We start from the raw sequence: 13957 nt of genomic DNA on the forward strand, positions 1-13957 counted from the left end.
ACCTCTTGTGCAGTATTGCTATCGTATTCCAAACTAGACATGAGTACATTTCTAAGGTGGATGAATTATCCTTATATTTGCATCCTATAGTAAGGTTTGGGCTTCTTCAAGATGGAAAGTGCTATCTAAATGTTAGCAGTTATTATTTTTGTGTTACTGTATGCAAGTTACTCTATATGTAAGGGGAGTTAATCTGTTCTGAATCACATACAAGCATCTTTCACCTACATCACATAAACAGTTATGAAATGGAATGTTTTATGAGGCTGTCAGAAAGTAGGAGTCTTGGTAGCATTGCTATGATTTAGAATTTAAATTACTGGCTTAATTAAATGCAACAAATAAGAAGCTGATTAATAATTCACAAGTGATTTTTCCAATGATGACATAAATCCCATGTGAATAAATGTCTCTGCAATAATATATCAGTCAAGCCATACACCCTAAATTACCTCCATGCTAGATACTCTGTGCAGACTGGAAATAATCAGACTGGAAAAATTCAAGAGGAGTCTAGAGACTGAAAACAAAATCCAGGTAGTGCTAAATCTTTCTCCCTGCTCTGCATGGTGTATGGGTGTGGGTGTGGGTGATTCTCATTTTAGAGAGATGAAATGGACTTTCTCCACTTTTACTCAAATAGATATTGTAAGTGGTGTAATGTAAAGCCCATTAAAATCAAAGGAGAGACTGCCACTAATTTCCATGGGCTTTGCATCAGGCCTCAGCTAAGCAGGGATGAAGAACTGTAAAGAATACCTAGCTACTGTAGGAAGTGGAGTTGATGGTTTGATAGGTGGAACTCTTCTTTCTCTGCATCGCACTGACTTGAGATGATCGAGCATTGCGATGCTGCAAGTGCCATATTTCAGACAGAAAATAAAACACAGGTCCTGACCTCTTGCGTTAATGAGCAGTCTCAGGGTTGTCTCTGTAAGTGAAGAAAAATGTTAACTCTGGGGTCCTGACCAGTTTCCAGCTTGGGTAATTATATTAGGCCTACTAGAAATCCCCCAGTAGTTTCTGTTAGATACCATATACTTCACTTCCTGTCCTAAACAGCTGTGTATTGTTAAAACAGATGCTGTGATTTGCCTTGGTGGTTTGTATATCTATTTATAATTTGCTTTGGGTTCCTTTGGGATGAAAATTGCTCTGTCAATATTGGCTGAGATTTTCAAATCTGTTAAGTTATTTGGATACCCAGTTTCCATTAAAATTAACAGGAACTGGGTGTTCAAATCCCCCAGGCAGATATAAAAATCTCAGCCATCAGTTTTTATAGGATGGACCCTAGACGTGTGCAGAAGACTGTACAAGCTTGCCAGCCTAGCAAAGAGTCTGACACTTCCAGGGAGTACCCAGCATTGTGAGGCACCTTACTAACACCTGTCCTGAGCATGAGGGAGCCTTGTCTGTGGCTGCTGTGGGTTGGTTCCCCAACTCCACCAGCCTTTGGCAACACAAGCACAGCCTTCCAGGCCTCTGCGGGCCCTACATTCTCTGTACAGGTCCTCTCCAACCATCCCTCTGGAACAGCCAGGCCCTGTTCCTCTGACCATTCTCAGAATTCACAGATCTGCTACTCTCTAAGAATAGTACACACCCGCGTACCAGTTACACCTCAGTATCACTACTCCGCTCAACTCCATGCATCTAAGAGCTGTTACAGTAAATACAAGAAGAAGTTTATTTAACAAGAGCAGAGACTTGAGAAGAAGCAACTAGACAGAATGAAAACAAATAGTTACATGTAAAATAAAATCATAACTTACTTTTTGGAGTTCTAAATGGAACTAACCAGATATTTTCTTGGGCTAATGAAGTTTAGCTCACCCAAAGTTTTTACGGTGGTTTTCAACCAGGCAGGCTGTGACCCTTCTTTCATAAGACAGAACACGCTGGCAGTTTGTCTCCTCAGGATGTCCCTTTGCAGTCTTAGATATAGTTCCAATGATCCATTGTCTTGTAAACAGGGCTTCCTCTTGCTGATTTATTCCTTTCTGTAACCTCCCCCTCTAGAAAAATCTCACAATCCCTTCCTGAGCATTTTGCTCAGACTGTAAATCGGCACCTATTGTGAACCATACAATACTCAATTTACATGTAGCCAGACAGATAGATAAACATGTCTTGCCTGTTTCCAGCCCCAAATCGTTGGCCTTGAGAATATATTTTTCCCGTATAGATACGTAACTCCTTACATGTCATCTGTAAATACATGTTGCAATGCTTATGAGGACCAGTGTGACCCAGGCTTTCAGTAGAGACTTTCCATGGCACTCTTTGGTGAATTAGTATGTAGATACCAGACCCAGGGTATCTTTGCTATGGTGTCTCTTCTACAAGGTCCCTGGGTCACAGGAAGTGTCTTGAGGAATAATATGAACCAAGTTCCTTGTTCAGTGTTAGAAGAAAGCAACTCTTTTTCATTCTTTGCCATACTCTTGTGAAAGATCTGCAGTGAAAGTGTAATGGGTGCACAGCTCCCTCGGGAACACAAGCTAGGACAAAATGGATGGTTGCTTTGCATGATTCAGTGTTCATTTCCAGTCTGATTTGTTTGGTTACCTCTTATGTTTACAAAGCCCACAGCATAGGAGTCATTTAAGCTGTATGGCTTGATGGATATGTCACTAGTGAGCTACTTATGTACAATGGAATTAGAGTGTCACCGGGTAGCCGTTCTGCAGAAATGGACCTAAGGGTTACAGTAGACGAGAAGCTGGATATGAGTCAACAGTGTGCCCTTGTTGCCAAGAAGACTAACAGCATTTTGAGCTGTATAAGTAGGAGTATTGCCAGCAGATCAAGGGACGTGCTCATTCTCCTCTATTCGGCACTGGTGAGGCCTCATCTGTAGTACTGTGTCCAGTTTTGGGCCCCACACTACAAGAAGGATGTGGAAAAATTGGAAAGAGTCCAGCGGAGGGCAACAAAAATTATTAGGGGACTGGAGCATATGACTTATGAGGAGAGGCTGAGGGAACTGGGATTGTTTAGTCTGCAGAAGAGAAGAATGAGGGGGCATTTGATAGCTGCTTTCAACTACCTGAAAGGGGGTTCGAAAGAGGATGGATCTAGACTGTTCTCAGTGGTAGCAGATAACAGAACAAGGAGCAATGGTCTCAAGTTGCAGTGGGGGAGGTTTAGGTTGGCTATTAGGAAAAACTTTTTCACTAGTAGGGTGGTGAAGCACTGGAATGGGTTACCTAGGGAGGTGGAGGAATCTCCTTCCTTAGAGGTTTTTAAGGTCAGGCTTGACAAAGCCCTGGCTGGGATGATTTAATTGGGATTGGTCCTGTTTTGCAGGGGGTTAGACTAACTGACCTCCTGAGGTCCCTTCCACCCTGTTATTCTATGATTCTGTGGGGGAAAGAATGATGTGACTATTTATTCACTTTATTTCCTGTGTTTAATAAAGCTGGTCATTAAAATCTTAACCAATCTAGACGGGATGCATCTCTACATTTGCCCCCACTTCTCTCCTGCTGATTGTTCAGAGGCAGCTGGAGCTGTCAATCAGGGTGAGCCCAGGGGCCTGCCCACTAGTATTTTGCCAGAAATGTCTGCCTTTGCTCCATTCAGACCTCTCCACCACTTCAGCAGTGAAACACTTTGTTCTTCCGCCCTATTTTCCTTCTGTTGCTCTCTGCTTCCTCTCCTGCTACTCCCCCAGTTACTGCTCTCTCCTCCTCCACACCTGGGGAAGCTCAGTGGGTGGGCAGCTCCAGATTGCAGTATGGCAGGGGACCACTCAGGTTCCAGGTACAGGGGCTCTCTTTTCCCCTCAGCTTCAGGCCCAGCCTGTGTCTTCAGCTCACAGGTCCCACAGGCTGTTGGAATTTGATGAGGAGGACTCTACAGAACAGCCTCCTCAAAGCAGTGCTCAGCAGGCAGGAGCAGCAGCTGAAGAGAACAGGAGGCCTGGCACTGAGCCAAAATGCATTCATTCCGAGACTGATCCTAACAGCAGCTCAGTTGATGCAAAGTAAGATCACCAGCAGTAAAATCAGGCTAATCCACCTGCCAACAACCACACGCGATTAAGGAGGGCAGATGAGTAATGCTAGTAGAGGACATCAGAGGTGCTTCTCTTCTATCCTGTGGCCCATGACCTCTCCCTCCTCAGAAGTACTGTTTTGAATATGGCTGTAACACACGCAAGCAGGCCTCATCCCTACGCTTCGGGGAACCCGGCTCAAAAGTGTGGTTTGAGCCTGGTTTAAAAAAGTAAAAGAAGCCTTAAAAGAGGCATATCGTATGAGCAGTGAAAGAGCTCACCTGCTTGTGTGGGTCTTCCTTCAGAAGCGATCCCGAGCATTCAAACGATTCATTAAATCTAAGGAGGAAAACAAAAGACAAAGATATTCCTCATCTCTTCTTTTCCTGGACTTCCACGCTTTCTTGGGAAGACCTTTCCCTCAGAGAAGAGGGATTCCTTGAGTCTCATTCAGAGAAATATAGAGCAAGATCCAGGGCACATTTCTGCCCAACCCTGGATAACAGAGTAATTCTGAACAAGGGCAAAACAGATAAATAGCAACCCACCAAAGCCATCCACACAGAAATTCCAAAGGAATCTAGAAGCATCAGCTTTACAGTGCAAATGGCCAGAATGCCTTTGGTTGTCCACCAAAATGAAGGAAACGGTCATTGCCAGCAGTGCCGTTTTCTAAGAGACCAAGTGGACAGAAAGATTGAGACGACACTCTTGAGAAACTGTACATTCTCTGTAGGCTCACTGGAGCTGTCCATATAAGCCACTTAGTTCACCCAAGTGTCTGTAGCATGGTGCAAGAAGTTGGATGGGTGGCAGTCTTCAAAGGATAAAGGAACTTAAGCCATTTCAAAAATATCTATCAGCCTGAAATTGCCAGTTGCCCAAGTGACCAGTGCCAAGACACACACACAAAGCTCCAGTCAGGGAAAGCCAATTACTAGATAAAGTATCTAATATTATTCACCACTTTTTCAGAGAGAATGATTATTTAGAGAGGTCTTCAGAAAGGTGATGGCAGAGAACTCTGAGAAGAGACTCTTGTTATCAGTTTTCTTTGCATTTGAAGAATCCTTCTTGGCAGAAGGTTGGAGGGGCCTCTGATTAAACAGATGAAGTAAGACAATGCCCTAACGACTTTAGTTGCATAAAACATTATGATTATTTCTGTTCAAGTCTGTATGTGGGCACACTAGGCTAGGAACAGAAATGGCTAAAGTCAATTTAGGTGCCAACTTTAGCTAATTGAGTTTATTCCAGAAACAAGACCGTCCATACCTACACTTGCACCGAAATAGCTAAACCAGTTTTAACTGAGACCTTTTCATTTCCGTGAAGGATTGTGTTCAGACCAGGACTTTGTCAAGACTTGGATAAGAAATCCAGAAATACATCACTGAAATCGGCAAAATAATTTTGGATTTTCAACAGTGTAACTGAGGACTGAATCTGATCTGTACAGTTTTAGGCAGCATTTAAAAATATAGTTTCATTTTATTCTGCTTTCAAGAAATGTACAGTTTTAAATGTGTAGCTCTCTGTTTTAGGTTGTCTCATAAACATGGAATTCCATGGGTTTTATGTATATTTACAGATGTTAGCAAGAAAATAAATGACTTATTTTCAGCTTGCACTTGCATACAATAAATTACCCACTATTAATAAGAGAGGAAGACAGTATATCCACACAGTACTACTAAGAACATTTCAGCAAATTACTTATATCAAGCTCAAGTAATCCATGGGAATGACAATCTTGCTATAAAGTTAATAGAGAGTTTCCAGTTTATGTGACTATATGTTTCCTTCTCGTTTATCCCCTCCACAAAGCACAGTCACTGCCTTCATGTTTCCTTTGCTGATTCTATAATGGCAGTCGGCTAACGAGTGTTGCCCATTCTTTTAGATATCGAGAAACACAAGGAGAAACACAAGGAGCAGAATTTCAGTTACATCAACAAAAACAAAGGGCAAAATAATATTTGCTAAATTAGTAATGCAGAAAATATAGAGGAGAAAACATTAATTTGTATTGGCTTCATTTCTATTTTTTTTTCTTTCTTAAAGACATTGGTTTACTAGTCATAAATAAAAAAATATTGAAAGCCCAGTTAGAAGATTAGAAAATAAAGAGTGGAAGAGAATAAGGAATGTACACAAGCCATTGTCATACCAGAAGATGTGGACACTTAGAGAGGGAAGTTGTGAATGTTAAGGACTTCAAAGACCCCCATTTAAACCCTTAAATTTCATGTACTTGTTAGGTCATGGTAAGCCAAACTGGCTGAGAATAAAATTTATTAGGCGACAGGTTTTGAGGAGATCTTCCAGTATATAAAACTGAAGTTAGCCACCCTGTAAAAAAGAAATAAAAATCACAAAAATGTGCCACCACTAAATACCTTTCTTTGCAATAAATAAATAAATAAAATAAAAAATTGCCCAATGTGCATTGTGGGCTGTATATTGTGGCACTATCTCGAAGTTTGCATCCCTGGATTGTAATCAGTGACCCATCCAGTGAAGCACAGCGGAACCAAAAGATCTGCATGACAGAGTAGCATATTAATATATATTCTGTACTCCACAAGACATTTTGGCATTCATTTGGGAGCTGAAAAGAGTAAATATACTGTCCCCATGAGAGAAACTGAGAGGAAGCAAGGTTTCTTAGTGAGATGAATCCCTGATCTAGAATATCATTGACCAAAAGGTTCCCATCACTCAACAGAACATGGCATGGTCTGGCCCAATAAATGTAAACAACTGTTTGTGATATTCCATTAGCAGGCATCATGGTCTATGTCGTCCATGTTTATCTATTTATTTCTCTATAAAGTGTGGACTTTGTGATGTGATTTAGTTAACTTGGCACTATGTAGTTGGAGTAAGAACTGAAAAGGTGATACTTTAATCAATCCTGCCCCTCCACTCCCCAATCACAAGGTGCATCACACAGCCCTACCAAGCACCACACTGCCCTCAAAAGATAAAAACAAATGACTTTTACAGAGAGATTAGCAAGCTCAGTTCTTCTTATGACATTATTAATTTTGCATTAGGTCATAGAATAGGAATTAGGAGCAGCAGGATATAACAGAGAAGCTGGATGTCTGAAATTAATGTTCTAATTATTGCTGAATGTACTGTTGTTGACTTTTCATGTCTGGGCTTTTTTAATGGCTAAATTGCTATTCACTTGGTGCATGCTAAATTCAGCAGGTTATAACAAGGGACTTGAAATAGTTAAGGGCCAAACCATTCAGTCATTCCTCAGGAAAATTCCATAAGTAGCCAATGGTCCTTTTTTTAGCCACAGATGCAGCTAGATTGAGCCTTTACCTCTACCCCTGTGTAAGGGAGAGTGCACAGCGGCATCAATCAGGCCTGGCCCACAGAAGGAATTGGAACACAAGAGAGTTGCAGCTGCTCCATGAAAGAGTTAATTTGCCACTGCGGCTGTCCCAGGTGAAAATTACTTCTCCTAGTTTCTCTCCTCCTCCCCTCCCTATGCTGGCTCAGCTCTTCACTCCCACCCCTCTAATTCAAGATGCTATCAGCTTCTCTACTAACTTGTCACAGAGGTGCAGGGGCTCAAGAAGTCTACTTGCACCTGGTCCAAGCCCAGTAACCCAAGAGGCCACGCAGGTAGCTGGGGGGATATTACTCCTCTTACTTCCCCTTTATGTCTCTTCACAACCACATAAGGCTGGTCCGGCATCTGGCTGTTACTGAACAGGAATCATGTCAGGCCCTTTGGCTTAAAGTGGGAGTCGCTAGTTATGAATCAGAATGACAGAACGGTGAAGAGTAGAATGGATCAAAGCTAAGGATAAGAATGGGCTGTTTCTTCTTGCGCTGTTTAAGGGGCCGCACATTGTTGTGTCACCCCAGGCGCCGCAGAGGGAGGGAACCATACCTCAGGTAAACACAAGTCCTTCCCTGTTCCCTCCTTCCGTCAAGGGGCTAGTGATTTGCTGCTGATCCATACTAGTCACACATTGCTAGCCTCCTTCCCCTGCCCCATGAAGCACAGCTATTCTGATTAGCATGCTGAGGGTGGTGGGGGAGAGAACCAAAGCTCCACTCACTCCCCACCCATTTGCTAGGAATGGGGGAACTGTAGGTGTACAACATCCACTTACTTGTGAAGACCTGATGTCTAGTGAGCTGTGTAGGAGTGAAAAGAGGGCTTGCAGGAGTGGAAATTAGGGTATAATCTCTCCTTATGCAGTTATGCACCCACACAGGTTATCAGACATCTTAGACTAAATTTGCTCCCAAACAGCTCGTACCCTGGAGGTTTAGGTTGTGTTCGTCTGCTAGAGTTTGTTTGTAAAGAAAAGGTGTCATAGTATGTCATGTTACGTGATCCACTGTATCTCCATATATCGTAACCATAGATATGAATCTACCAGGAGTTCTTTTGTTCACACTCACTAGAAGGTTTTTAGATCCCTGGAAGAGACAAAAAGAACAAGGAGTGCTTGTGACACCTTAGAGACTAACAAATTTATTTAGGCATAAGCTTTTTCAATAGCAACTCCCTGCAATCTGAAAGCACCCTATGAAGCTCTATACGAAATTCCCATTGTTCTAGTACTGCAAACTATTTTGTAACAAACTAAAATGTTGAAGTGTAGTCACTTCCGGCTTTAATACACATTGTTTAAGATAACTTGTCCTAGCACAACCAGGATCTCAAATTTGCTTGACTTTCCAAAACAGTAATTGGTTGTTGCAAATATTTTGTAAGCCAAAATAACTTGTTAAAAATTCCGTTATTTTGTATATAAATCATGCCTGTATGTAATTTTGTATGTATGGACCTATGTTTTTATGTGGACGTCATTTCTTAGTCATTGTTTGTTTTTCTGGAGAAATATTTCCATTGCTAATGGTCTTTTTTAATCCTGAAAGCCACAGGTGAATGTATGGGCATTATATGGTCATGCCCAGGCACACGCCCATGACCAATCTGACAGAAGGCGGGGAAGAGGTGAAAGGAGCAGTTGCATACTGTGTGTGAGAGAGATCTGGAACGCTCACTCTTATAGGGGGGTGTCTTGGTGCTGGGGAGGCTCTGAGCAAACAGTAAGGGGAGATGGGCCCGTCTCTGTGATGAGGGCCTGAAGGGAGATCAATTTTGGAGGAGGGGAAAGCAGGGTGTTGCCACTATTTCTCACTGTGTGAAAACTCATCCTGCCATTGGGCCAGAAAAATGGCTCTTGTACAGTTTGTGGGTCACTTACTTCCCTCAAGGACAATCTCCAGCTCTGAGCTGACCTGCAGTTAAAAATCCTGGGTGCATTAACTGAGTGACATATCTGACCCAAGGCTGAAAATGAAAACTTCCCACCAATCTCAGTCTCCAGCTAATGTCACTTCTTTGATGCCTCCAGCTGTGCTCGGGAAGAGCGGATGCATCATGATCCATTTCTGAGTTTTGTTCTGAGGCCAAAGTGAGCTGTAAGGGGAAATCACCACACTATTATTACACAAATGTCTATAATACAAGTATTAGAGCCAGGCTGGCACAACTTCATTTCTCCTGTTCTTCAGTGATGTTTATAAGGCAAGAGACCAGTTGTTATTTTCAGCCTCTGCTCAGACAAGCTGGACAGGTGATGCCGCTGGGATTTTTAAATATAAGTCAGCAGCTTCTCCAGAAAGCTGTATATAATTAAATTTCACTTGACCAGACCAGATTGTGGCTGCCCTGAGTTGCCAGGCAGTATGATCTTTTTTTTCTAGTTTGGGATTACCTGAGATTAATGCATTGAACAGTCACTTTTTGTACCCCAAATACAAAGGAAGTAATGAGAATCTATATGTTGTGGGAAGTTAATTCACCAGGTTATTGTAATCATTGCAAGACGAACATCCTTGTAGCAGATTGCCACTTGTAGTCTCTGCTTAACTGGTGCATGCATCAGTGCTTACTCTTTTCTGTAGCATAATATATATATTTTTTTACCATCAGCTTTACAACGCGTCTGATGTATCAGTGCCAGATTGTCAGCTGTCCGTGTTCGTGATTTAATGAGCTAGTTAAAGTGAGTCCTTGTGATTAAAAGATAAATGTAAGCCATCATCATCTCTCATTTTCATTCGCAGCTCCAATGGGAAATCAGTCACGTGGGCCCAGAGTGAGAAGAGCAGCAGCAGGGGAGCACACCTCTGGCAAAGACTCTCAGTCCACATCAACAAAAAGGAGAACCCTAATCAAACCGCAGTGATCAAGCCCTTTTCAAAGAGCACAGACAGTAGCCGACACAGCAGCAGCACCACATTTCCAGAGAGCAGTGCCAAAATGCTTTATGACGTCTCAGAAGCAGAGGAGCAATACCCAGCTCAGTTCCAGCCACAGACCCCCTCACCTATCAGCACGGTGAGCCACAGGACTGCCTCCATTAGCCGAACAGATGACGATGTCCCCACATCCCAGACAGAACATGCCCAGCGGAGCAGTTCCTCCCAAGGCTCTCTGATGGAGCAAATCAGCAGTGTGGTCACACGCTTCACAGCCAACATAAGCGAGCTGAACTCTATGATGCTTTCAACAGCCACGCCGGGGGCAATGGTGGCCACTCCTCTCTGCTCTTCCTACCTGATCCCAAGAGAGATCCAGCTTCCTACAACAATGACCACTTTTGCAGAGATCCAGCCACTCCCTGCCATCGAAGTCAATGGTGCATCTCAGTCCGCTAGGAAACCTTCCTGTGGCAGCATCAAAGAGGGTACTTCGGAGGCACCAGCGGTGAAGCAAGATCTTGACGAGTTGGTGGCTTTAACTCCTCCCTCACCTTTTAGAGACTCCATTGATTCTGGGAGCGCATCTCCCAGCTCTCCAGTGTCAGAATCAGCTCTTTGTATCCCATCCTCCCCGAAGTATGACAAGCTTATCATAAGAGATTACTCTCAGAGTTCTTCTTCATTGTGAATGTAGTTCAAGACACTATTGGAGCTCAACAGCTACAAGCAGGTAGAGCGGGGACAGCCAAGCCTTCAAGGTCTCCAGTCTTTACACAGATACAGTGATAGGCATTGGGTCATCATGTGAAGAATGGTGGGGGCAATAGAGAATTATTCGATAAATGGAAACATCAGATTAATTATGCTATTTTAAAGAAACAAAACTACGAGCAGATTTTCGTGGCCTTACAAAACATGGGCTTTTAAGAAACACTGCATATATTTTTGAGGGCTTATAAGGAGTTTGTTAAATCAGTTACATACCAAGTGCTTTGCTTTAGTATAACAATGAACTGTGTGTATAATATATGAAAAAAGTAGACTGTAAGCAACTGTACAATGTTTTCTTTATTTACTCTGAATCCTTACCCAGAAGTGAACCTTGATCTATTATCAAGAATAGAAGACCAAACATTGAATGTACATTTTCTAACAGACTCAAAATCTGGCACCAATATGTCAGGCTCTTTTTTTTCTACGAAGATCTCAAAACGCAGTAACGTATGTTTAGTAACTACCAAACTTTTGCTGAAGCGTATCATGCTGGTGATACCCTACATGTAGATAAAAATTAACTGTGGCTTTGCAATGTGTGACTGCAATATGGAGGGCTTTACAAGTGACTTCTCAACCTACAGATTTGTTTATGAAATTCTCTTCTATAAGTATTAAAAGTTCAATTTATTAACATTGGATACACCTTCATTAGCAACAAAATGTGAGGACGATTTCCTGACTCTTTCACCACGTTGCCAGCCAATGATGGAGTAGCAAAAAATATTTTCTGGAGTACTGTTTTGTAATTCCCTTATCAGGACAAGTTGTTGAGGAGAATATTCTGTTTCTAGCAGTATTATTGATCTATAGCATAGCTGCATTCCCTAGTGAAATTAACACATTTTTATGGTCATTCTTATGGTAATATTGCCAGTTAAAATACTATACTTATTCAGGCTCCCATATCCTTTGCTTTTAAGGAACAGGTAAAAACTCTGGTTTTTCTCAGTTATTATGAAGGTAGAATACTGAGAAAGCAGTCTGGATTATGATGAACGAATACTATCGATGGAAGGATTGTCATGATCATAATTTGTTTACGAAAAAAAACCTGTGTCAAAGTCTGCTTAGAGGTGGTTTAGCTACTCTTCAATAAGCAACGATTTTAACTCTAGTTAGCTGCGGATGCATTGCAGCTATGAACTGTGACAAAAGAAGATTTTCAAAGCAATACAGAGTATATGTTCAAACAAGGGGGACCTAATGAGATACAAACTAACGGAGTCTTTCTTTGTTTCTTAGCATCTCATAGAAGAGGTGAGGGAATTATTGAATTTTTTTTCCCTGTATCAAAGTATAGTTTAGTATACTTCATGCTGCCATGGCACTTTTTAAATACATGCGGGAAGAGATTTAAAGTTTGAATAGAAGCAAAATAATTTTTGATAGCTATGATAGCTATGTTGAAACAATGCACACTATAATTTGCTTTCTCTCTTCCCTCCCCCAAGGACACAGTGATCCTCAGGTGCCAAAATGTGTTTTTTCTTATAAATAAGGATAGTATGAAGGGGCAGGTGATTAACTGTAATTCAAAGTCAAGTTGATGCAGCCTTATACAGAAGATAGCCTTATGGAAGGAAGCCTTGGAATAAGGCTGCTGTGTATTATTTTTTAAACTCCCGAATCTTATTTCTTTGCAGATCTGCAAATACTTTTCAATCAAAATGTATTTTTAGGCATTTTTTTTTCATTCATGAAAAAAGGTATAACAACTATATGATTAAAAGGTGAAAGCACATTTGTTCATTTCAGCAAAGAGTATTACTATTCTATTTTTACGTTAGCTCTATTATGATTTTATACCATGAATCCCAATTCTTCATTCAATTAATTTTTTGTAACAAAATGATACCAGTTAACACTATAAAATAACACCCTCAGCTAAACCTGATTCAGTACATTTTGCTCAAGGAAAAGTAATTCTTTATTTAACTAGCTGCCTGTGTCTTATGAGACACAGACCTTTTAACTTTTCTTGGTCCGTCTGGAAAAATGGGCATTTTAAATCAGGAACACAATATACACTTCTACCTTGATATAACGCTGTCCTTGGAAGCGTTATAGGTGAAACCGTGTTATATTGAACTTGCATTGATCCACCAGAGTGCGCAGCCCCGCGCCCCCGGAGCACTGCTTTACCGCGTTATATCCAAATTTGTGTTATATCAGGTGGCATTATATCGAGGTAGTGGTGTATATGTTCTTAGCAGGGACGCTAGACCTCTATGAAACTATCTGAAATATTGTACATGGAAGATTTGCAAGGTACTGTATATGTTTTCCTTTAACACAGAACTGCTTTGATTCATGGATAGTTTAGGTGGGTGGTTTACCTGCATTTCAAAGGGACTATATTATTGTATTATATATTAAGTCATTGCCAAATATCACTAACAGAGCTCCCCCGCCCCCCATGTCCCTTAAACAACTGCCTCAGTTGTATAGCCTGCCATTCTCATGCTGGCAGGTACTTACACACACATCCCTCAATGGGATTGCTTGCATGAGTAAGTGATTACAGTGTAAGTAAGGATTGTACAAGTGGTCCCTTAAAATGTGTTGTTAATCAGTTTTCTTTAAGAAAAAAGGAGGCGTAAGAAGGGAAGGCTAGCAAATCATGATTCAATATAAATAATGCATTCACTGTTACACAGCTCCTAGGTCATAATTCTGAAGAATCGTTCAGTCTAACTGGCCATAGCTGCTGTTCAGAGTTTGTTAATCTTTTTTATATTGCCAAGAATGCATTCATCCCTAGGTTTAACGGTTGGGTAGCACTTCCATCTATTGGTTGATTAGGGCCCTAACATTATACTAGCCATCTTTTAAACACTCCTTGCTTTTGTCACTAAGGGTTCACTTTCCTTGTACTCCTGTTTGCTATAGAGGAAGTTCTGCATGCACAAGGAATGCAAGACTGGC

The 13957-nt window shown here is 41.5% G+C and overlaps 1 protein-coding gene across 1 annotated transcript in view; it reads left to right on the forward strand.

The window, feature by feature from the left end:
• Nucleotides 1-10943, forward strand: part of GRM5 (glutamate metabotropic receptor 5) — a 488230-nt gene extending 477287 nt beyond the window's left edge. The window contains exon 11 of the mRNA XM_045020200.1: nucleotides 10118-10943. Within this exon, the coding sequence (XP_044876135.1) occupies nucleotides 10118-10943 (826 nt within the window). The remainder of the gene's footprint in view (nucleotides 1-10117) is intronic.
• The last annotated feature ends 3014 nt before the right edge of the window (nucleotides 10944-13957 follow it).

The sequence above is a fragment of the Mauremys mutica genome, chromosome 1, assembly GCF_020497125.1.
Source record: "Mauremys mutica isolate MM-2020 ecotype Southern chromosome 1, ASM2049712v1, whole genome shotgun sequence".
In the NCBI taxonomy this organism is placed as follows: Eukaryota; Metazoa; Chordata; order Testudines; family Geoemydidae; genus Mauremys; species Mauremys mutica.